General features: G+C 46.3%; 1 protein-coding gene across 3 annotated transcripts in view; it reads left to right on the plus strand.

Annotated features, from left to right (window-relative positions):
• The window catches only part of LOC144724433 (2-oxoglutarate dehydrogenase complex component E1-like), a 42413-nt gene extending 20397 nt beyond the window's left edge, over positions 1 to 22016 (plus strand). For all 3 annotated transcript variants that reach the window (XM_078603551.1, XM_078603552.1, XM_078603550.1), the window contains exons 8-23: positions 1496 to 1586; positions 4042 to 4221; positions 5442 to 5570; positions 6559 to 6738; positions 7250 to 7402; positions 7972 to 8074; positions 8542 to 8670; positions 9160 to 9310; positions 9886 to 10013; positions 11046 to 11224; positions 12308 to 12379; positions 14122 to 14247; positions 14446 to 14518; positions 15865 to 16028; positions 16617 to 16771; positions 17306 to 22016. In XM_078603551.1, the coding sequence (XP_078459677.1) occupies positions 1496 to 1586; positions 4042 to 4221; positions 5442 to 5570; positions 6559 to 6738; positions 7250 to 7402; positions 7972 to 8074; positions 8542 to 8670; positions 9160 to 9310; positions 9886 to 10013; positions 11046 to 11224; positions 12308 to 12379; positions 14122 to 14247; positions 14446 to 14518; positions 15865 to 16028; positions 16617 to 16771; positions 17306 to 17423 (2131 nt within the window). In that variant the 3' untranslated portion in view covers positions 17424 to 22016. The remainder of the gene's footprint in view (positions 1 to 1495; positions 1587 to 4041; positions 4222 to 5441; positions 5571 to 6558; positions 6739 to 7249; positions 7403 to 7971; positions 8075 to 8541; positions 8671 to 9159; positions 9311 to 9885; positions 10014 to 11045; positions 11225 to 12307; positions 12380 to 14121; positions 14248 to 14445; positions 14519 to 15864; positions 16029 to 16616; positions 16772 to 17305) is intronic.
• The last annotated feature ends 1221 nt before the right edge of the window (positions 22017 to 23237 follow it).

The following is a 23237-nucleotide window of genomic DNA, read 5'->3' on the forward strand; positions in this document are numbered from 1 at the left end:
GAGGGTATATAGGTTGAAGCATGGAAGTATGGTACAAAAGTGGATTTTGCTGCAGTGCTAACTCGGCCTGAACATGTGTAAAAGTACACGCTGCAGGAACCCTCAAGATAATTTAGCAACGAGAACTGATGAAGTTGTCTCATTTCTCTGTCTGGCTTTGAGAATTCTACCCCTCATTCGCTGCCCTAACAACCATGTTCAAACACCACACCTTGAAATAAGTTACGTCATTGTACAGCTTGATCAAGAAAGTGAAGCACCCGGAGCCACCTGGCCCTCTTCTACATTGACAGTTATTGTTACCTAGAACACATCACTGTCTGGCCGGGCAGCACCGCATAAGAAGAATGTTCAAATCGCAGTCAGAAGGTCGCGGAGCCGAGCATCTTCACCTTAGCCCAGAGTCCGCAAAAGGGGGTGTGCCGCCATACAACACACAGGTAAAACATCAAAATGAATGAAAATAAAATAAAATAAAAAATCACGACGTTTCGGAGGCAACACAAGTCTCCGTCATCAGGTGGGACCGTCACAGCCAGATTAGCTGCATCAAGTGAGGCAATGATTCAAGATGTAATCCCTTAAAAGCGAGTTGAGGGGGGGAGGAGAGGGAGGGGGGAGCTCATCAGACTATGGTAGCCAATGAATGGAACGTATCGGGAGGGAGGGGGGGCGAGGCCAAAAAGGGTGGGCGACGGCGTGCAAGCGATTGTGCGCAAGCGGATAATTACTGCACACGCCAACACAATGGAGCGATTATGCGCAAGCGGCCAACTGCCGCACACGCCAACACAATGTGTATTAGAGCTTCCCTCCCCCTCTCTACCCATTGTGTTGGCGTGTGCGGCAGTTGGCCGCTTGCGCATAATCGCTCCATTGTGTTGGCGTGTGCAGTAATTAGCCGCTTGCGCACAATCGCTTGCACGCCGTCGCCCACCCTTTTTGGCCTCGCCCCCCCTCCCTCCCGATACGTTCCATTCATTGGCTACCATAGTCTGATGAGCTCCCCCCTCCCTCTCCTCCCCCCCTCAACTCGCTTTTAAGGGATTACATCTTGAATCATTGCCTCACTTGATGCAGCTAATCTGGCTGTGACGGTCCCACCTGATGACGGAGACTTGTGTTGCCTCCGAAACGTCGTGATTTTTTATTTTATTTTATTTTCATTCATTTTGATGTTTTACCTACGTGACTTTACCGAAAAAACCTAAGAAGATGATTCCTTGCAGTCACGAAAGCTTCAAATCTAGAATACAACACACAGCTTATTGTTATCTAAATAATAACACGGGGACCCCCCAAACATCTGCAGGACCCATAAAAAACGAGTAGCTGGCTGGTATAGAGAGTGACTAATTGTCATGTGAATGTGTGCAAACTCCACCGCTGGCTCGGAGCCGCCAGTAGAGGTGGACGTGCGCCACCGCAGTGCTCGTTTAAGCAGCAGACACGCTCACCTGACTTTTAACGCTTTTTTTTTTTCTCGTTGGTTTAGGGGCCGACTCAATGTCCTGGTCAATGTGATCCGCAAGGGCCTGGATGAGGTCTTCTGTCATTTCGACTCGAAGCTTGAACCGCAGGAGGAGGTGAGCACTCAGAAATCGCTTCGGTGTCACCATGGAATTGACGTTTTTGCGGTACGAGGCCGTGTTTTCCAGTTCCCCAGGGCCAACTGGGGTTAAAAAACACAATATAATTAATGCTGAAGCGCATTGGGGGGAAGGTGTGTTGAGGGGGGTGGTGGGGTTCAAAAATAACTAACTCCACTGTCCATAGGCTTGTTATCATAATGCTATAGAAATACGCACTGCAAAAACCACGGATCGTGACTGATGATATCAGCTTTAATTACACCACATAATTACACAACTGCATTCAATATATCTAACTCAGCTTGGCAACATTTATGAGAATATGCAAACTTTATGTGGAAGCGCAACACAACTGTACTTAACACAGTTAACGCAGAAACATCATTATGTGCTTATGCTCTTTTCCACTACAGTAACAGCCTGCTGTGCGCTGTTAATATAAAGATTCACATCTTTCATTATTATAGAACTTTGAATTTTTATCTGCATTTCAATAGAAGAATGCACGTCTAATGTTGAGCAAAGAAATTGCTTTAAAGGGATACATTATCATACAATTAAAATACTTCAATTAATTATCGGCGCTCGCGAGTGTAGAGCATTTCATGAAAATTTGTGCCAAATTGGTCAGCTTTGTGCACACGAAAAAGTGAAGTGGGAAACATTCGCCACGGTCTACGCCTCCACGCTCGGGAGAACCGAGTTGACGCGTCACACTGAGCTCATCATGCCACCGAGGTCACTATGCCACCCAAAGCTCTGTTTAGCTGCAGGCTCCTGAAAACTGGAAAAAGCGGCTTTTTTATTGCACGCAGCTACAGCTGCGGTAGAGAGACACCTTATTTTTTTACGTGATACAAGAGTGTCGCTTGCAACAAATGCATGGCAAACGGCCTGTGCTCAACTTAAGTTCATCGGTTAAGGCCGGATATATACCGGCCAAACATCCCAAACACAATCGACCCTGCAAGTTACTTTTTGCAGAGTAAATGGATACTTTTAATCCTTCAACAAATAGTACAAATGTCGGTGCAAATGTATTTTTTTGAAATCCTTGTTAATTGAATGCAAACATTTAAATGCGAATAATCTATATGTATAAAAGGGAAATTTGTGAATGTGTGTGTCTGTTCGAAATGTTTAGCATACTTCCCAACATGCAACAAACTTGAAATTTGGCATTTGGGTAGCTTCCAGCCTGTACACAATGCAAGAAGTATAAACATAGACTTTTGTATTTTGGGGGGGGGGGCGCAATAATGGATATGTTTTGCACGGCAAGTGAGCGGTGACGTCACATCTGTGATGTCACCCGCATGCGGCAGCGTCACACAGTGTGCCTGCTGACGTCACGCATCCCCCCCCCCCCAACCCTCTGTGTAGGCCGTGTATTAATCCAAGACAAAAATCCAAGTCTCGGGCGAAGTCAGGTAGTTAAGCTAGTTATTATTATTTCCATCAAGGTAGTGCTGTGGCACAACATTTGATTAAATCTAAATGTATACAATTTTGAGGTAGAATGAGCCTATCATCCATCTCTGGTTGATAAAATCGATACCACTCTGTGGCAAGTCAAAAGGCACAACCGATTGGATTATGAAATTTATACCACTGCTCAGGGCCACAGAAAAATAGATGATCGCGGCCCATTGCTCGTTTGAGCATTCGCATACTTTGACTTTTATGAATATATCTTATATCTTTTCACCACTGCTTGTGTCATAATCCATTGCGTCAAATCACCGTAGTGCTTTTGAATGTACGTCACGAGGCAAATAAATGTCCTTTCTGAGCTCCTTCAATCAGCAGAACATCACACCATGTCCAGGGAATGGCCCCTGAACATGAGACAATAAAAACTATTCTCGAGTTACCTCGACAGACGGACCTCTCTAACCCCAACACTAGACAACGCCCCTTCATTTTTTATAAAGAGTGGATTGCCATATTTCAGTCATTAATTGTCATACGATATTTTTTTAAAGTGCAGCTGGCTGGCGCGTGGGCAGGCCAGAAGTGCGGTGGTGATGTCGCCACGCTCACCTGCGGGGGTTCGTGCGTCGCACTGACGTGTGACGGCTTCCTCTCGCCCGCACCACCCCAGGAGTGTATCCCGCACAAATGCGCGGACAGTGCTGGTAAAAACATAACAGCTCTCAGAAGTGGACCTGGATAAATAAAGTGAAAATTTAATTCAGACAATGTTACATAGGCCAGATCGGGCAACCGGAATAACACAAAGTATAAACTCGAACAGTTGCAGACTTATGACATGTATTGCGGAGGAGGGAATGAGCATTGAGGGCACTGTAACCACTGAAGATTATGAAGCTGTGGCCTGGCTTGGCCAAATGTTTCCCTAATGCTCATTCGAGCATTAGTGCGGCAGCGTTTATCACAAGTTGTCGTGGCTGTAACCTCGCCCGTCCAACTTCTTCATGCACAACAGGGCTCGGGCGATGTCAAGTACCACCTGGGCATGTCGCATCAGCACATCAACCGGCTGTCGGGCCGCAAGCTGAAGCTGTCGCTCGTCGCCAACCCCTCGCATCTGGAGGCCGTGGGGCCCGTGGTGCAGGGCAAGACGCGCGCCGAGCAGTTTTACCGCGGCGACACCGAGGGCAAGCAGGTGAAGGGCAGCACGCGGGCTCTCACAGGCTTGCACCTTCACAGGCGTTGGCCGGCCATGCTGTGGAATCCAGCACGTGCCCATGGAACTAAACTTGAGAAAATGTTGTTAAATGCCACGGTGTTGATGTTAACTTCCTCGCCTGGTATACAGGAGGTCGTGAGTTCGATCCCGACCCTGACGCCTACATATTTGGAGTTTGCATGTCTCTCTCCCCATGGATTTTTGTCCGGGTCCTCCGGTTTTTCCCTCCACATTTAGAAACATGCATTTTAGAATATGTGGCCACTATAAATCTCCACATGATAAGCCACTTCGTGGAGCTATCATTTGTGGCCACGTCGCTTCTGAAAAAAGAGCTGTATCGCTTAGTGGGCCTTACCTTGAAAAATACAAAATTTTTAGTTTATTTTAGAGTTCATGACCCTGCTTTGGGTAGTGTGTTATCCCCTTGTACGTATCGGTTTTCTCTGGATGCTCTTTAGTTTTCTCCCACATGCATAATACTGCATTGAAACATGAATTGGCCAAGCATCTCTATATGTAGGCCCCTCCGAAATTATTATTTTTGGGAAAATGTGTTACTTTAATTACCGAGTGCCTCTGCATGGCCAGGTTTAATTGGGAAGCTATGCCAGCGCCTGACCAAGGCGAAAGCCAGCTCTGTGACCTGTTTTACCTTGCCATCACTCTCTATTCTCCCTCCGAATCCATCACCTGACTCAAGGTGTGGTTTGTCCTGATGCCTTGCCTCAAACCTCCGCATCACCACACCTCCGATTTTAATGATTGGTTATGTACGGTACGAAAGAAGAAGTTCAACATACATACAAACCGTACTTTGGTTTCTTAAAGAAGCAGCATGTTGTTGCGCTGAATATTATGTTGTATTGTGTTCTGGATAAATTATTTTGTGATGTAATGTATTGTGCTGCATTGTGCCCCACTGTTATGTGTTATGGATTATTGTATGGTATCGTCCTCTTATTCTGCCGTGTTGTATTGTGCTGTGTTGAATGCTGCATTGCAATACATTGAACTGTATTGTAATGTGCATTGTTCCATTGTGCTGTGTCGTTTCGTCTTGTATTGTGCTGTAACATATTGTATTGTGCAGATGTATCACGTGCTGCATTACATTGTCCTGTGTTGTTGCGCTGGAATGTATTGTGTCCAATCGTATTTTTCTGTTTTATTGTGCTGCTGTGTTGTGCCCCCAGGTGATGTCTGTGCTCATCCACGGGGACGCTGCATTCGCGGGGCAGGGAGTCGTCTACGAGACGTTTCATCTGAGCGACCTGCCGGCGTACACCACCCACGGCACCATACACCTGGTCGTTAACAACCAGGTGTGATGTACTTACGGCTGTGCATGTCTGTGCAGATGTTGCGAAACTGCGGTGGTAGCATAGTGGTTTAGCGCGCACTGCGCTACGAACCTGGCGACCAGAGTTCGATTTCTGCTCGCGGCCGACGTCGGTGATCGATATCTGAACTGGTCCTGGGCCTTCCCGAGGGTGGACTCACCCTTGAATAAATGTCTGGTGCGGTGTATAAATGTCAGTGCTGGGCAGACAAAGGTGGCTGGGTGTAGTGTTAGCCGCACCACCCCTTTGTGATCTGTGCCGGCCTTCATAGGTGCTCACTAGAGCACTTGGCAAAAACAATATTTATAGGCTACATGTGACAACTTTGTGTAAAAAATTCTTATTTTTATGCGTATGCTTTTTGGTATGTGTGCACGTATGCAGTGAACGTGTATAAATTTACATGACGGCTGGCCAAACCACCCCCATATACAGACAGTGTTGGCCACATCACCCCTTTGGGTGCCTAGCCAACCTTCATAGGTGCTTGCTAACAATACTTGCCCCGATATACGTGCATGCGCGTGTATGCACATGTATTTGTTTGTGTTCATGCATGTTCGTGTACACATCGGTTTAATACGTGGGCTCTCGCGACCAATATTATACAAAATAAAGGTTATTTTGGTTAGATCACGTAAATATAAATGTCGTTTACCCACTGCCACTTTAAATATAGACCGAAACAGGAAGACTTCTTCACAATTATGGCAAATCGCCTGATGAAGCTGGTTGTAATCACCAGCAAAACATCATTGTTGTGGGTTTACTCTCCAACACACCGGCGTGCTAAAGTAGTCGCTAATTGGCACGTTCACGTAACAAACCTTACTAATTGGCCGTGTTGGCTGGTGGTGGTGGGATAACTGCACGTTTATATTTGGTGCACGCGCCTTAGCCCGTGTCTTTTTGTCAATGCGCTCGTACTCTCCTGTCCTCGCTGGCCTGCAATCGCGCTGGCCCGTCACAGATCGGCTTCACGACGGACCCGCGCTCATCGCGCTCGTCCCCGTACTGCACAGACGTGGCGCGCGTCGTCAATGCGCCCATCTTCCACGTGAACGCCGACGACCCCGAGGCCGTGACGCACGTGTGTCGCGTGGCGACCGAGTGGAGGAACACATTCCACAAGGACGTCGTCATCGACCTGGTGGGTCCGAGTGGCTCTGTCCCCCGCCAGTCCGCGGCGTACGTGGGGGGTGGAGCGGTGTTGCCCAGTGGTTTCGCGTGCTGCACTACGAAACCAACCGCCACGGCTAAAATCAATTAAAGAATGGAAGTAGCTGTTTATCTATTACAACTTTGACGAGGTAACGGTCAAAATGTTGGTTCGTGCATATGTGGTGTTTATCGTGGTGTGGGGAGCGCTGGTGTAACGGTTAGCGCAGTGCGCTACGAACCCAGCGACCCGAGTTCAATTCCTGCTCAAGGCCAACACCAGTGACGATTATTTGAACTGGTTATGGGCCTCCCCTAGGTCGACGGAGCCTCAAATGAGTACCTGGTGCAGTGTGTAAACATCGCCACTGGGGAGACAAAGGCGGGCGGGCGTGGTGTTGGCCACCAGGCCTCTCGTGTGCCATGCCGGTCTTCATAGGTGCTCGCTCAAAAGCACTTGCCCCAACAGTCTGTTAAGGCTTTGTCTTTGGTGTCGATCGCAGGTTGGCTACCGCCGGAATGGCCACAATGAAGTTGACGAGCCCATGTTCACGCAGCCGTTCATGTACAAGCGGGTCGCACGGCAGGTGCCTGTGCTCAAGCAATACTCTGACGCCCTCATCAAGGAAGGGGTCATCACGGGCCAGGAGTACAAGGTACCCGGGTTATGAGATCTTTGTTTTTTAGGAGTCGCGTCTGGTTATGGGGGAAGATCTCAAATCCTAAGTCATTGCACCTCCCTGCATTTCCGTGAATTGCCACAATCCGGGGTCGCAAATATGATGCAAGACTTGATTATTTTACGTCTTGTGTGTTGTGTCTCATTTTGTAGTGTCTCCTTTGTACATTGTGTCTTGTTCTGTCAATGAACTTGAAGGTATATTTACTTCTAGTTGGCATACATTTCCATGCTAATTTCAAACACTTATATCTGTGCTTCATGAGCATAAGGTGAAAGTGCAGCTCTGCAATTGTTGCTCATGCCACTGCTGATGGAAGGATCCCTACTCATCCTGTTTAGAGCCCTGGGCCAGTGGTGGAAATTCCACATTAGCACGGCAAGGACTGATTTATCCATAAAATGTGGTATTCATTGTATTGTGTCCAGATGTTATGTTCTAAGGCAGTGTTAATGCCGACGGTGGTGAGAAAACTGCTCCTATGAAGTTAATCACCTCTGCTCTGCCTCTCTCCCTCCTCACTGTCTGGCATTGCTCGCCGACAGACAGCGGTGTCCAAATTCGACCAGATATGTGAAGATGCCTACGCCAGCTCCAAGGATGAGAAATTGCAACGGACAAGCCAGTGGATCGACTCTCCCTGGCACGGTATAGGACGCTGCTGAACAACCAGTGGCTTAATTTATTCATTGCTGTGCAGGACCCTTACTAGAGGTGTCTAAAAATGCCAGTCACCATTACGACTGAAGTTAGCTCTAGTTGGCTGGATGTGATGGCGGACCCGAATAATCCCACTTTGGGGTCAACTCAGCCCTTTGTCTATGCAGAGACTGATCTCCGTCACGTTGATATGAAATTTTCAATGCTATGTCAGGGCTTCCAAAAAAACCTCGGTTCCACCCAAATGCTGCTTGAATTTGACGTGGATACCACATGTCACACACGTAATGGGCCCTATGTGAGTTACTGCATCCTAGCTGTAGAGTGTATAGGAGATGCAACTGTACTCGGGCCACCAAGTGAGAGGATCCCAGGCACTTGGCTACAAAGAGTGGATAGATTAACACCGCTGGCTTTGCCCCCACCCCTCCCCACGGTATGAATCTGCCTTGTAGGGTTTTTCGGGCCGGATGGTCGACCGCAGAGCATGTGGACCCCGCCGTCGGGCGTCCCCGAGGAAATCCTCGCTCACATAGGCAACGCCGCGAGTTCCGTGCCGGCTGCGGACTTCAACATCCACCCAGGTGAGCCAACCACGCCACTCGCCCCACTCACTCACTTGAGTTCGTTTATTCACAAATGCAGCTGCTCCACATGTATTGAACGATCGCCCCAATGCACACCCTGACCACTGAATTTGGTGTAAAGCAGAGCTCATGAAACGTCGTTCCTCAGCCTTGTGGAGTGGAAGTTTATGTGGTTAGGATGAGATGGAAGGGGACTCTGTGTCTGGTCTCCTGAAAGGAAGACGCACACCTGGGCGGCGTGCTCCAGCCTTCGCGTTGAGTGACCTGATTGAATTGAGGAATTTGAACATATGGAAGTGTCATTAGAGATCAATTAGTCACGTGCTTGATCATAACCGGAGTGTTTTTTTTCATTTGTATGTGAGACACAAACCCAAAGTCACATCTAGAGAAGATCATAGCTGCCTGTCTTGTTTGTGAAACTGTGAAATAGGTAAAGCGGTACCCTTGTGCCCTCTGACCCCTGTCCGTCTCCCCACTCTCCAGGCCTAATGCGCGTGCTGCGTTCCCGCGCCGAGATGGTGAAGAACCGCACGGCCGACTGGGCGCTCGCAGAGTACATGGCGTTCGGCTCGCTGCTCAAGGAGGGCGTTCACGTGCGTCTGAGTGGCCAGGATGTGGAGAGGGGAACCTTCAGGTGAGGTGACCGGTGCCGAGTCCTGACAGATTGGCATCCAGAGGTGTGTTTGTACCCTGCATGATCCTGGAATTAATGCTGGTAGAGTTGTTGCCAACTATCACCCATAATTGCAACTACATCTCTCCTATTCTTAGATCTGTATACTGGCTCCCAGTTGGATCTTGGCTCGATTACTCTCCAAGATTAACCTTACTGTTTATAGGATCCTACATGGCTTTACCTGGCTGTGGTTATTGTGCATGTCTCGCAATCGTCAAGTCACGAGTTTATATCCCGAACAGGGTCTGGGCTCAGCTATTCAGCTCTGTGGGTAAACCTGAGAGAATGGCAGACATTCTACATTCCTATGAAGTTGGCCGGTGTCTCCATCGCATGCCCACTTAATATTCCCATGAAACGGTACATATTTTATTGACCTTGGAGGAATTGTGGGACAGCCTTCTAATTTTTTGTGTGAGGCACCCTGCCACCGTGCCAGTGCTGAATAAGCTAAATATTGTATGAGTAGCTCTTTGCAAAGCACATCCATCGACCCACATGTAACACTGCATAACATGTGTGTCCTCCTACAGCCATCGGCACCATGTGCTGCATGATCAAAACGTGGACAAGAAGACTCTGGTACCCATGAAAAATCTGTGGCCATCGCAAGCTCCCTACACTGTGTGCAACAGCTCCCTGTCCGAGTACGGGGTCCTAGGTATGGTGTGGTGATGCACGCACACACGCGTGCGCACCACTACAACTGGTACAGCGAATCCAAATACCACGTTGCAATACTTGTTTGGTACGGATTAACTGCATCAGATTAAAGATGTAATAGTTTTTGAATTTGTTATACACTCAATCGTTTGTTCAGAAGCAGGGTGGATCTCGTCCGTTCCTCCTTTAAATCAGTGAAGACAGCAGTGGCGGTTGTTTATAATGTGGTCAATGATTTTTGGGATTCGTGGACGCGGCTCGCAGGCCACACTATCTTTGATATGTCACTTGTGCATTGAAGATCCTCATTGCAATAGATTGCGTGATATGGGAACACAGTAGTTTTGATATCGTAGTTTCCATATGAGAAATTGTAAGAAATTCTCAACCTGCTAACAACTCTCTGGGGGTATGTAAAATGTGGACTACTTTGTGGAAAATCAACTACGGTTGTCATATAGAGAGGTCTGGTGCCCATCATAGAAATGTGGAATTTCCTTCACCGGCTCTGGGATGCCAAAGTAGGTAAACACCGATCCATACTTGTTTGAGTATAGAGTTACCACCTTCCAACTGTGATTCCGAAAGCAATCGGTTCAAATTGCATTATAGAACATTAGGTTTGAATACTTTTTCAGCCTTAAAGCTTCAATGCTACTTCAGTGTCAATCTTGGTAGCACCCACAAGCCCAAGAGCGGTATATTTTCCGGATATCGACCTGGTGGTGGTACAACTACTCCTGAAATCCACCCCACCCCGACTACACCAATGACAGATGGCAGTGCTCTATCCCCTGCACTTATTTTGTCTGCACTTGGCTGTGGGAGAGGTTGGTGTTCACCAAATAGACATTCGGTGCGGCCAAACTGTCTTGGCGATGGTATTGATGACACGCTGTGATCACTAATGGTGACGGTGTGACGATAAATGCTGTTGGATGATGGCGTTGGCAGCAGCCACCCATTAAAACGAACTGTGTTTGTCCAATCACTTCTCTGTGCGTGCACGTACGCACGGTGTCTCGCGCAGGTTTTGAGCTGGGCTTCGCCATGTCCAGCCCCCACGCGCTTGTGTGCTGGGAGGCACAGTTCGGTGACTTCAACAACATGGCGCAGTGCATCATCGACCAGTTCATCTCCTCGGGCCAGGCCAAGTGGCTGCGGCAGAATGGGATTGTCCTGCTACTACCCCATGGCATGGAGGGAATGGTACGGTCTTGGCACCTTGCAACAACTGGCAGAGCCATACCTATCTTTTTTATAGCAATCCCTCGGTGTTATATGCAGCATATGGACAGAAATGTTGAATGGAGTTCATCTCTGCTGGTGGCCCTTAACCGGCAATGGAATTTCCACTTTCCTTTGGTGGAGACTTCTTTATCTCTACCACCACCACTGTTGACTTCTCACAAAAGGGGTACTCGGCTTTGATTTCGGATTTGGAACCTGAAATGCAGATTCAAATTCGCCCTGATTTCTCCCAATCCTATTGTAAATTAATAACAGGCATCGCGCATTAACGTCTGCACTGGGGAGACGAAAATGGCAGGGTGTGGAACTCTCCTCACCCCACCTTCTCATGCTCTTTTGGCTTTAATAGGTTGATTTGAGCTGCTTATAAAAAGGTCATAATTTGAAATAATCGTCGTGTGTTGATTTAGACCTTCTTCTATCCTGGGTCATTGCAATGAACACTTTTGTGGAAAGCCACGAGTGGTTGTTCTGTAGACACATTGCTCCTTGGAATAAGAATATAGAATTCTGACCTTTGGCTCAGAGATACAAACTGAAATCAGCCCCACCCCAAGCTTGTTAGAGGATAAAAACACTTTTGACAATGGATTGTCAACAGCACTTGCATCTACAGGTTGTAAAGCTAAATGGAAGCTTGGGTATTGGAGTTTTGTTACTTCAGAAACCAGTGGCCTAAGTTAATTTCCCTGGCTAACACAGTTAACAGCAGTAGCGAGTGATATCAGAGCTGGTGCGATGCCTTCCTAAGGCCAACTCAGCCTTCAAATGAGTGCCTGTGAGGTGTGTAAGCATCAGCACTGGGGAGACATACCGTGGCCTGATGATTAATGATCCCATTTTGTCTACAATATGTGCTCACCAACAGCCCTTGACCAACATGGGTTTGTGAAAGGCTGCACTGGAGATCTTTGCCTTTCTCTTGTATGTACATGCACCGTATGTGTTGTGTGTGAGTGTTAAGGGCAATGGTTACATAGTAGCAAACACACTCCATGAGTATTATTAATTTTCCCGTGTATGTGTGTGTGTGCCTTACAGGGTCCAGAGCACTCCTCTGCACGGCTGGAGCGGTTCCTCCAGATGTGCACCGACGACCCAGATGTCTTTCCGGTTCGGAATTGCAATCTCATCGTAAAAAAACAAACATTCATAATCCTTATAACCGACTGTGAGTTGAATAACCGTGCTCGAGCAATCGCAGATCGCACGGCGTACACCAGTCTTCATTGCCCCATTAATGTATTCATTAAATAACGTGTATACAAAACGTGAGTAAAATAAGGTGTTTTATAATTCGTAATTGGGGATAATTCGGCATGGCTGCATATGTACGGTTTCTTAATAATTCGCCATGAGCCGAATTGCCGTACCGAATGATCCAATTTCGGCACACACGTGGAGCGACGCCACATGCCACGACCAGAACACCGACTCGGTCCGGTGGCGACACGCGTGGTGAGCGTGGTGAGCGTGGTGAGCGTGGTGAGCCTGTTGAGCGTGGTGAGCCTGGTGAGAGTGGTGAGAGTGGTGAGAGTGGTGAGAGTGGTGAGCGTGGTGAGAGTGGTGAGAGTGGTGAGTGTGGTGAGTGTGGTGAGAGTGGTGAGCGTGGTGAGTGTTAGTGCAGACCCTTCGCTTTGGACTTTACCTTGTTTATGTACTCTGTGCAAGCTAACCCTCTCAGACATGTCGTCTACACCTACATCAAGAAGTAATATAAAGAGACTGAAGTATGAATCCCTTAGTCTGCGAGACAAATCCAAAGTTTAGGATACAATTCATGCAGGTGTGTGAAGAGTTTGGAAAACCAATTTTGGATAAAACATATTTTGGGGCAGGATAATTCGGCAAGGCCAGAGCCCCATACGTGTCGAATTAACAAGGGTTTTCTGTTCTGTTAAACGGTGACATTAGCATTACCTGTGTGTGTGCACTTCCATCAACTAATTATTGACAAACTCCTAATAAATGCAACTCAACCCCTAACTTCACCCCCTCTGCCCTTCTCTTTGCACCAACGCTCGCCCAAATGCTCCTACATTGTTTTCCCGCCAAAACTTACTCCTTTTTTCACGCCAAATCTTAGTCTTGAGGGTTTTCTGTAGAAAATTATTGGGTATTTTTATTATTATATATATATATATATACCTCCTTCAAGGTGGGATGTTCTTTTCCCATGGAGTGTCTTTTGGAGTTGTTACCCATTGGGGTGTGATGCTGTCTGCCTAAAGCTGGCAGGACAATTTGGGATTTAAATATTGCAGAAATGCCAAAGTGTGCTTGTGGTGAACATGCCCGGTGATAAGTCAAATAACAATGTTAGCGAGAACCCATGACTAAGCGTTTAACTGGCGATCTTTTGATTGTGAGTTAAATGCCTCTTTTCGCGAAACAATGTCTGACATTAACTTTCATTATTCACCCAGGAAAGTCCCAGCTGAGTCTCAAAACTCATTTAAAGTGTCCTACTTGGGAAGTACGGTCAATTCTTTACCGAGCCAATTGTTTATTGGATTTGTTTTAATGTGGTTCTAAACCAGAGTAGCTGGAGAAAACCTAGAAAAACGTGAAGATGACACGAAACATTCCACAGAAATAGTTCAGCAGCCCACTTGTTGTGCCGCTGTCAACTTGCCGCATTGAAGTCCAGTAGGTTTGTAAATCTTGACACGTGTTGATCTCTACCCGATTCACAAGCCGTGCGCGACCGTACCCAGGGAAATAATACAGTTAAGTGAGATGGTAAGTGTGCGTCTCCATGCTCCATATCTTCTCGTGTGTGTGTATCTGCATGTGTGTCTCTCGTGTGTGTGTATCTGCACGCGTGTTTGTTCCGTGCGCATTCTTGCTCGCAGAAAATTGGTGAGCACTTTGACGTGCGTCAGATCTTCGAGTCGAACTGGACGGTGGCGAACTGCTCGACGCCTGCCAACTACTTCCACATCCTCAGGAGGCAGATCCTCCTTCCCTTCCGCAAGCCGGTTTGTGACCCCAGAATAAATCAGCAGTCACTGCCCCTTCCGCCACTCCCCTCCCTGCTGATTTCGCGCAACTTCTATTCGACTAGCTACTGAACGGCATTTGCCACTTTCTACCTTTGGAGCTGTGTTTACATCACTGACGTAGTGTAACATTCAGCTTTCGCGTGCGCGTTCCCACGCTCTTTGTCATCTCCGCAGCTCATTCTGGCCACGCCCAAGTCGCTCCTGCGGCTGCCCGAGGCGCGTTCCAGTTTCGCCGACATGATGCCTGGTGCGTTCCAAACACCGACACCGGCATCGCAGTCAAACACGTGCAGGGGGGGGGGGGGTGGTGAACTTGTGAGTGGTGCATGCATAGAATGCGGGTTTTGTTTATTTTTTTTATCCGTCTACAATGGACCATTGTCTGATGGCAAACAGCAATCCGCATCGTATGAAGGTATTACGTGTGAAAATGCAAAAGTTATCACAGGTCAAACTTACTTTAAAGCAGATTGTATTTTTTTTTATCCATTGATGGAGCCAATTTTATTATTATTGAAGTCTAAACTCATTAGACTACATGAAAATAAGTATCTAATGTAAATACGAGACTTGTGAAACTAGTTCTTCCATTAAACTGACATAACCCATTAGCTCTGGTTATCATAAAAAAACCTTTTTCCAACTAACCTATGCAAACTATAATGACCAACGTGTTGAGGTATGATCAAGACATCCCCATGGTGACAGTGTGGGGGGACCTTCATCCAGCAGTGGATTAACAAAGGCCTGTACATTACTATTAACCCAGTCTTAAAACAAAACTCATGAAGGGCATAGGAATTGGCCCTGATCAGAACAGAGTTAAGCTTTACTGATATTGGTTGGAGATGGCATGCTACAGTGCGTTACCTTGAAATGCAGGGCACACATACAGAATTACTGTGGTTTGAAAAACGAGTTTCATGAACACAGCATTGCACGATTCCGGAGCAGGAGATGAGACAAATTCACACATAACAACAAGAGAGAGCCCTCCTCATTTACTTGGGCTTTCTGGTTGAAAAGAGATCATCCTCAAGATAACATTTTAAATGTGTAAGTAATACACAAGCACACATCATGCCAGGTCACCATTAACACTGCCATAGGACAGAAAAATATTAAGTAATCTAACATTTCAGACAAAGTCTGCTTGTTAAGCTAAAACCCTGCCAGTGGCCTGTTAAATCAGCAACACCTCATTAAACTTAGACCAGAGGGGGAACGGTGGCACAGTGTAATATAGGTGTTTTGGGTTAGATCGCTTAAGTATAAATGTGTCGTTATTTACACGATCTAACCCAAAAAAACGATATTATGGATGGTTATTGGTTGCGAAAGCCTACGTGTTAAACTGGTGGCACAGTGGTTCGTGCACCGCATTCAACTCGAGGGCCTCGATTCAATTCCTGTCCAAAGTTAACGTTAGTGGCGAGTGGTATCTCAACCGGTTCTGGACGCTCACCACCTTCACCAACCCAAAACTGACTAGCGCGTTCTGAAGCCTCGCCAAGACAACCTTCATCACCTATGCCAGGTATCTAGACTCTCCTTGTGCTGCCCACCCACCACCTCCCCCCGTCCGCCCGGCAGGGACGTCGTTCCGGCGCGTGATCCCGGAGGAGGGCCCCGCGGCAAAGGACCCTGGAGCGGTGCGGCGACTCATCTTCTGCTGCGGCAAGGTTTACTACGACCTGGCGCGCGAGCGAGACGCGCGGGGCATGCAGGGCCTCGTGGCGATCTGCCGCCTGGAGCAGGTGGGTCTCGCCACTCACTCTCTCCTGGCACCTGTGGACATTACCGCTCTGTCTGTGCGGCAAGCTGTCAGACGGTCAAGCAGTGAGAGAGTCTGCCCTGCGAAGCAGCTTTTAGTAGAGCAGCAAGGTTGCCATTCATGAGATAATTTATTTTTACAATTTTATATCCTAGTGGTCTAGATTCAATGAATGACGACAGTAGGCTCGTGTCTGAGATCAGCAGCAATGCTCAAAAGCCAAGTTCAAATGTCCTGCCCAAAGAGCAATGACATGCAATGACAGGGTGTTGAGTTTGCACCCTGAGAAAGTCACCAAGAGGAAGAGCTGAAGTCAGATTGCAGCGTTGCGCCTGTAAGGGTGTAAATGTAGGGGCAGGCGTCAACTTTGCAAGAGTTGCAGGATTCGGCAGAAGAAAGGAAAAGTGGTGGTGGAATGTGGTGAGAGTGGACGGTATTGGCTGTGTTGACAACATCTGCCTGATCTTTCAGCTGAGACTATCAACATTTAGTGTGGCATGCATCACCAATGTTGCATCCTCATGTTGCTGTGTAGTTACATTGTTGATGGGTTTGTACTTCATGTCCGCAGCTGTCTCCGTTCCCACATGACCTGGTGCGCGACGAGGCACTTCGCTACCCGGCGGCCGAACTCGTTTGGTGCCAGGAGGAACACAAGAACCAGGGCTTCTTTGCGCATGTGCACCCACGTGTACGCACGGCCATCTCCCAGTCACGCCCACTCTGGTACGTCGCCCTCTGCCGTGTCCCACGCACTCTCCCTGTGCCCCACGCACTCTCCCTGTGCCCCACGCACTCTCCCTGTGCCCCGACCCCACCCCCCCCACCTCCCACCTAGACGCATTAGGTTGTGTCACTGTCATATTCAGCTATTTTGAACTGGTGGTCTAGACAAGGCTGAGAGGATTATACATGCATCGTAATGGCCACAAGCTCCGCTGATAACAGCCCGCGATGGAAATTTCACATTCCTATGGTAGGAACCAGTCTCTCCAGAGGAAAAATTCTCAAACTGATAATGATTACAGAGGGTCAATAACGTTCATGTATGTATGTTGAACTTCTTTCACACCATATGTAGCCAACCGTGCTAATCGGAGGTGCGGGGGAGGACAACAAACCAAACACAAATAGCAGTTCTATGGCTGTGTAACATACAAGTTGAACTCTTCTTCCTTTGCACCACCATTACCGCCACCTAATCTACCACCAACCTTCTCCCGACCTCTTCAAATCCCTCCCCTCCCTAAACCATGACAGGTACGTGGGCCGTGACGCAGCATCTGCCCCGGCCACAGGGAACAAGTACTTGCACAACATGGAGTCGGAGCGCTTCTTGACAAAGGCGTTCCACCTGGACGCCTTCAAGGGCATCTAGGATGCGACTCTACGCCCTTTGCGCATACGCGCACACATGTACACGTGTCCGTGTGTGTGTGAGCAACGATGCAATGTAGCTGTGCTTAGAGAAGCCTAATGATGAGAAGCTTTGTAGAAGAGCTTCCGAGGGGGAAGACCCGTAGAAGAACCTCATTAAGAAGCATCATTTTAACGGGCGTCAAATGACATTTTTACAGGTCCTGTGAGAGAAGAAGCCTCATTTAGACTGTGTATGTGTCGCTTAGAGGAGCCATAGTACAGAGATGCGTCGATGAGCCTCGTTGACATCTCTTGTAAGAACCTCGTGGAATCATAGCCTTTCGAGAAACCCTCTAATGCCTCGTATACAGAAGGCTCTTAGAGAACCTGAGAAGAGCGTTATAGGTGGGCATTAGTCACCATGGTGAGTGCGTGCGTGCGTAGGTACTTTGTTGTGACCCTACCATTAGTTTGATTAACTCGGTCGCTTATTGTGCAAATGTGGCAATTGGGATATGTACCCACTACAGGTCCCGTGAAGGTCAACTCAAGCTGAATGTACTTGCGTGAGCAGATCACCATCTGAATGTAGTGTGCAGTGAAAACTTCAGACGGGTAAATCTCCAACAATAGTAACTTCTATTGAATTTGGGATCACAAAATCCCGTGAATAGTATTTTTGCATAGTGTTCAAACTCGACACTATTTTACTCGTTGTTTAGGCTTTATTGAAAGTGGCATAGCTCACCGCACATTCTTTCTGTGATGCACAATATTTTACTGGCGGACCTCGAACTGAAGACCTCTGGGAGTTTACATGTGAAAAAAAGTTAGCTCCTTGCTTGCCTGAGAAGGAAGACGCTTTGACTTGGAATGTTTATTTGAACAGTGCAATGTAAATTCAGTATGGTAGATGTGATGAGCAATATGTTTAAAATAGTGTGCATTCCTTTAATTGCTGCCTTCATTCGCTAACCCTACGCTTAGAATGAACAGCGTTGGCTCGTGCAATGCGTGTAATAACAACCATCTTTTGCTCGAAGACTAACCCAATCTTTGATTGTAACATAAACCATAGCTCTAATGCACAATAATCTTTATTAATTTATTATGCTATTGTAAATTAATATTAAGTGACATTTTTGAATGTCAAAGTGTGCTTAAGATATAGTAGTTTTAGCTTCAATACTAAACCTTGTCTTTACAAAAACACATTTAATCAATATCTAAACGACATCCTTAAATGCTAACCAGAAACAAGGAGACGAGCAAATACATACAGACAAGGGGACACGGCCACACGGAGACACAAGTGGTTACCTCTGTCGACCCTGTCTTCTGGCGAAATGCTACATAGAGTTTGTGGGGTTGCCAGAGGTTGATCGAGGAGTCTGTGTGTGTCTTCTCGGCCACAGCTGTGCGAGAAGTGGAGCCCTCTAAAGGAACATCTGCACCGGTTTGAAACATTCAGGCTAATCCTGTCCACGATCTATCCTGGGTTTAACCATACTGGATTGTGCGAGGACCTCAGATCCTTGAAAGATCTGGACTGTCCCATCAGGTGAGCTCTAGCATGCGAGGCTGCTTTGGCTGGGTCATGTAATCCACATGCCCAGCCACCGCATGTCCAAGCAGCTTCTGTTTGGCTGGACAGATAGGGCTAAATGGGCGCGGAACGGACTAGAAAGGAGATGGAGTGATGTGATACAGAATGATGTGGAGCTGAATGAACTTGCCGATGACTGGTACCAGCAGTGTCAAGATCGGCCTCTGAGGAGGAGGTTCGTTAAGGACACTGCTGGGGAATTGGAGGCAGTCACCCTCCAGAAAGAACAAAGGGTAGAGGAACGACGCTCATGAGCAGTACTGGGTGGATAAAATACAAAAAGTTGGCAGTGGGGAAGCACGGTGCATCTGCCAGTCATCTCAGTCAACCCATGGCACCTGGGTCTCTTGTGACCTGCCTGCGGGCCTTCGACACTTCACGTGGAACGTGGTGACGTTACCGCCACTCAGTGTGGTGAACAGCGGCTGTGTATGTGTTGTTGAGAGGGGAGCAGCCATTGTTAACCTGTACAGATTCTTTACAAGTTATTTCTCATGTGCGCCATAACCATAATGACATCACCATCATAACATCATCTCATGCATCATCACCACCATACTCTTTGATTGCTTGTGTTGCGATCGAAACATCGTGATTTAATTTATTTTATTTTATACCTACGTGACTTTACCGAAAGAACCAAAGAGTATGGATCCGTGCAGTCACGAAAACTTCAAATCTAGGTTGACATCACCATCATAACAAGGGTTGCCACCTCATGCACAGACTTTTCTCAATCAGCCCAGGTCTAAAAAGACTGATCAGTCGAATACGCTATTAAAGTTCAACATACTACCACCAGATTTCTGCACTCTTCAATTTCTGCCACCCACAATTGCCAATTCGCAGACTTGGTCAACCGCAGACAGACCCTTGTAACATCATCATCCCCATCATAGTCATCATCTTTTAATTACTGTATGTCTCTCATGTTGGAACATATAAAAGTTGTCGCTTGGCTTAATATTATACATGTATTTTGATTGCAAGGTGTTATGGTTCTCGGGACAACACAGATGTCGCTAACATGCAGGTTGTTGAGTCTCACATTTGGGACATATTTGCTTTACAGAATGTACAAAAATTATGCTGTCTTCTAATATATAAAATAACGTATTATATCCTCATTATTTGTGATAAATAACTATCAGGCCTGGTGGCACTGTTGCAAGGTGCCTGACAAAAATCGGTAAAGCTGAAAGTTTAAATTCTAGTCAGGGGTGAACATAGCCCATCATTTGTCTGGTATCCATAAATTAGCTACAACTTAGTTGTCAAGAGTAGTTGCCTAAGGAAAGACTGACTCTCTACATATGCGAATGTTGAAATCACACATGGGCCACCTGTATCGCCGAGCACTGCCCCATGCTAGCTTTCACAGGGAGACACTTTGTTTATATTATCTCTTAACATGCAATATGCGATGTCAAACAAATTGGGTGGCTCTGAAGAGCGTGGTCGGTACAGGGAGACAGTCCCTGTTGTCAAGCCTTTTCATGCAGTTGAGACCGCCGTTGTGATTGCCTGAGCTGGGGAAATGAAAGCAGGGCAGGAAGGTGATCGCCAACTGAAGTAGCAGCTTTGGGAATCCTCAGGTAGTTGACCAGAACAACTTTACTGGGAGACATGGTTGTATAATATAAAAAAAAAATTTTTTGGTTTATTGAAAGTTGCAAAAATTGCGTGTTATATATGGATTATTTTGACCCGATTGCACCTCAATTGTGTTACCAGCATTGTGAGCAAAGAAAATATCTAAAAGCACGCGGCAGGACAGATGTTGCCACGTTCACAACATGCCTGGAGAGATGACTAACCAATTGCAAAGTGTTTTCGATGGCCTGTTGAGGCACGTTATAGACTGTGCACATTAAAGGAGTGATGGGGATCATTCAATATCCGTCTGCCGATTAGGCCGACAGATCGTGATTTGCACTGGAAAGAAGTGCAATTAGAATGGTATTTTGTTTACGATATGATTTGTGCATTCTCTAGTCAATGGGCTGAGACTTTAAAATGCAATACAGGACCCAAACCCAGGATCTGACTGGTGCCAGCCCATTTTCCTGAGCTACTGAGCTACATTAAATATTTATGCGGTAATAGAATTTTAAAAATCCAATGGGAGCTGACTCAACCAATCATTCCACTGTGGTCTGTACATTAGGTACTAGATATGTTTTCCCGAGTTTCGGATTAGTCCCAAAAATCAAGCCTCGTGAAATATTGCTCAATTTTTTATTGTATCCTAAAACTGGAAATGTCACTACTATAACATCACTTGTGTTTTCTCGCCAAAAGAGGGCATTACTAGTCTCACAAAGAAACTTTAGATTTATACAAAATGAAAATTATCTGAAAATATACTCGAATTTTGTGGAAAGTCAATCTCATACAAAGTGCTGGAACATATAAGACCTTGCACAGTTATTAATGGCCCAGTTCTGCTTATATATTAAATGGATAACAGTGCACAGAGCTGTGGTACTAGACAATTTATAAAATTGTTCTTCTGAAGTAGAAAAAAAAATGTCAGCAGTATTTCTGCGTAAGCGAATGGCATCTCTTGAATTTACTTTACAGAAATCTTACGTGAAGGTTACATTGCATATTCTTGGTCGTAAATTTAACCTGTTTGGAATTTTGATTTAAAGCTTAGTAACGCGACAATGTGTTCAGCATCACCTTTAATCACCGAAATAGAAATTCTGCGATTTGATCATGCATTTCACTTTGCGCTTTGAAAAACTACCTTTGTTCGGTTAGTTTTGCAAGGTAGTGATCATGGTTTTATTTGGAAATATATGACATTTATATTGAGCTATTTATGTGGGTATTTTAAGAAGTTAAACAAGCTATGATTACTTTGCCAAAGTATGTTGGGCAACATTGTTTTAAATTTAAATGTATAACCTCATAATCATGGTGACATCTTTTAATCACTTGAAAATTCTGTGACGTTTTGTTTTAAATACATTGTTTTAAATAAACGTATACAGCCTCGTCGTTCATAGTCAATTTTTGTTTCTATTTCTACTTATAAACACAGAGGATTGAGTTCAATGAATTTGTCTTAAGTTTATTTATAATTTTATTCAGAGACTTTTTTAATGAGGACATTTGGAAGTGCATGTTAGAAGAGAAAACATAAGCAGCTGATTTGAAGGGAAGCTAAAACAAGTACTGAAAGTTTACAGTTATTTCACTGGAAGAGAGGAAGGACTACAGCAACCACACGCATCGACATCATCCTCTACGAGGATAGATTATGCAGATGTGAATACTGCAATCCCAGGTGAAGAAAGTAGATCTTGGTGTCTGGCAGGGACGTGCGGGCAGGGGAGGCAGAGCCTCTCACCTGTCGTACTCCAATGAAAATAGCTGTTACGAAAAGTAATAAAAAGAATACTCAAATAAAATAAATATTAAGATTTTTCCACTGATCTGTGTTATAAATGTCATTTCTGTACGATTCCAATAATTTTTATAGTCAAAATCGCCAAATTTGCGGAGCTCCGCTGCAAATACAGGAAGAGACGAGAGGTGAGGCAGCGACGAGCTCAGCCTCCCCTCTGATTGTGCAACCCCTCAGTAACTGGATGGAGTGTGGGCAATAAGCGCGTGCCTGCTACTATCTGTGTGTCACCAATGTAATGTTTGTAGACCCCTTCATTTCATGTCCTCGGCTTCCATACTCCAGGTAACTTATTTCACGTATGTGTATGTAGATATTTAGGCGTGCTGGTCTCGTCATGAAACTGCAATGAAAAAGCACCAGGGGAGGCAGCTATCACATCTGCCTCACTGAGGGGGACGTGTCTAACACGCCCCCCTCAGTAAGTGAGGCCACGCCCCCCTCTGTGTGAATCTGGCTCTGACACGAGCCAGTGCCTCCCCAGCCATTGACCTCACCGCACGTCACTGGTCTCTGGTGTGTCTTGACTCTGGATGATATTTCATTCTGAATACAGAAATGTCCCAAAGAGTGTCAACATTGGAATGGCCCATTTTGAGAAATTTGAAGCGGTCATTCAAAACCAAATGAGATATTTTGTGCAAATGGTCTATTGGAATGATACACACTTTTTGGTAATACTATTGGGTCTCGAGCTTGACATCGCTTCGGGCCCTAGCAAGTCATAATCCAGCGCTGGTGCAGGGACTCCAGCAGTTGCAGTGCCGTTTATCATGGTCTCCAGATTTGATGGAACTCTTTCAAGAGTTATT

This window comes from Lampetra planeri, chromosome 20, assembly GCF_965212315.1.
Source record: "Lampetra planeri chromosome 20, kcLamPlan1.2.h2, whole genome shotgun sequence".
Classification (NCBI taxonomy): Eukaryota; Metazoa; Chordata; class Hyperoartia; order Petromyzontiformes; family Petromyzontidae; genus Lampetra; species Lampetra planeri.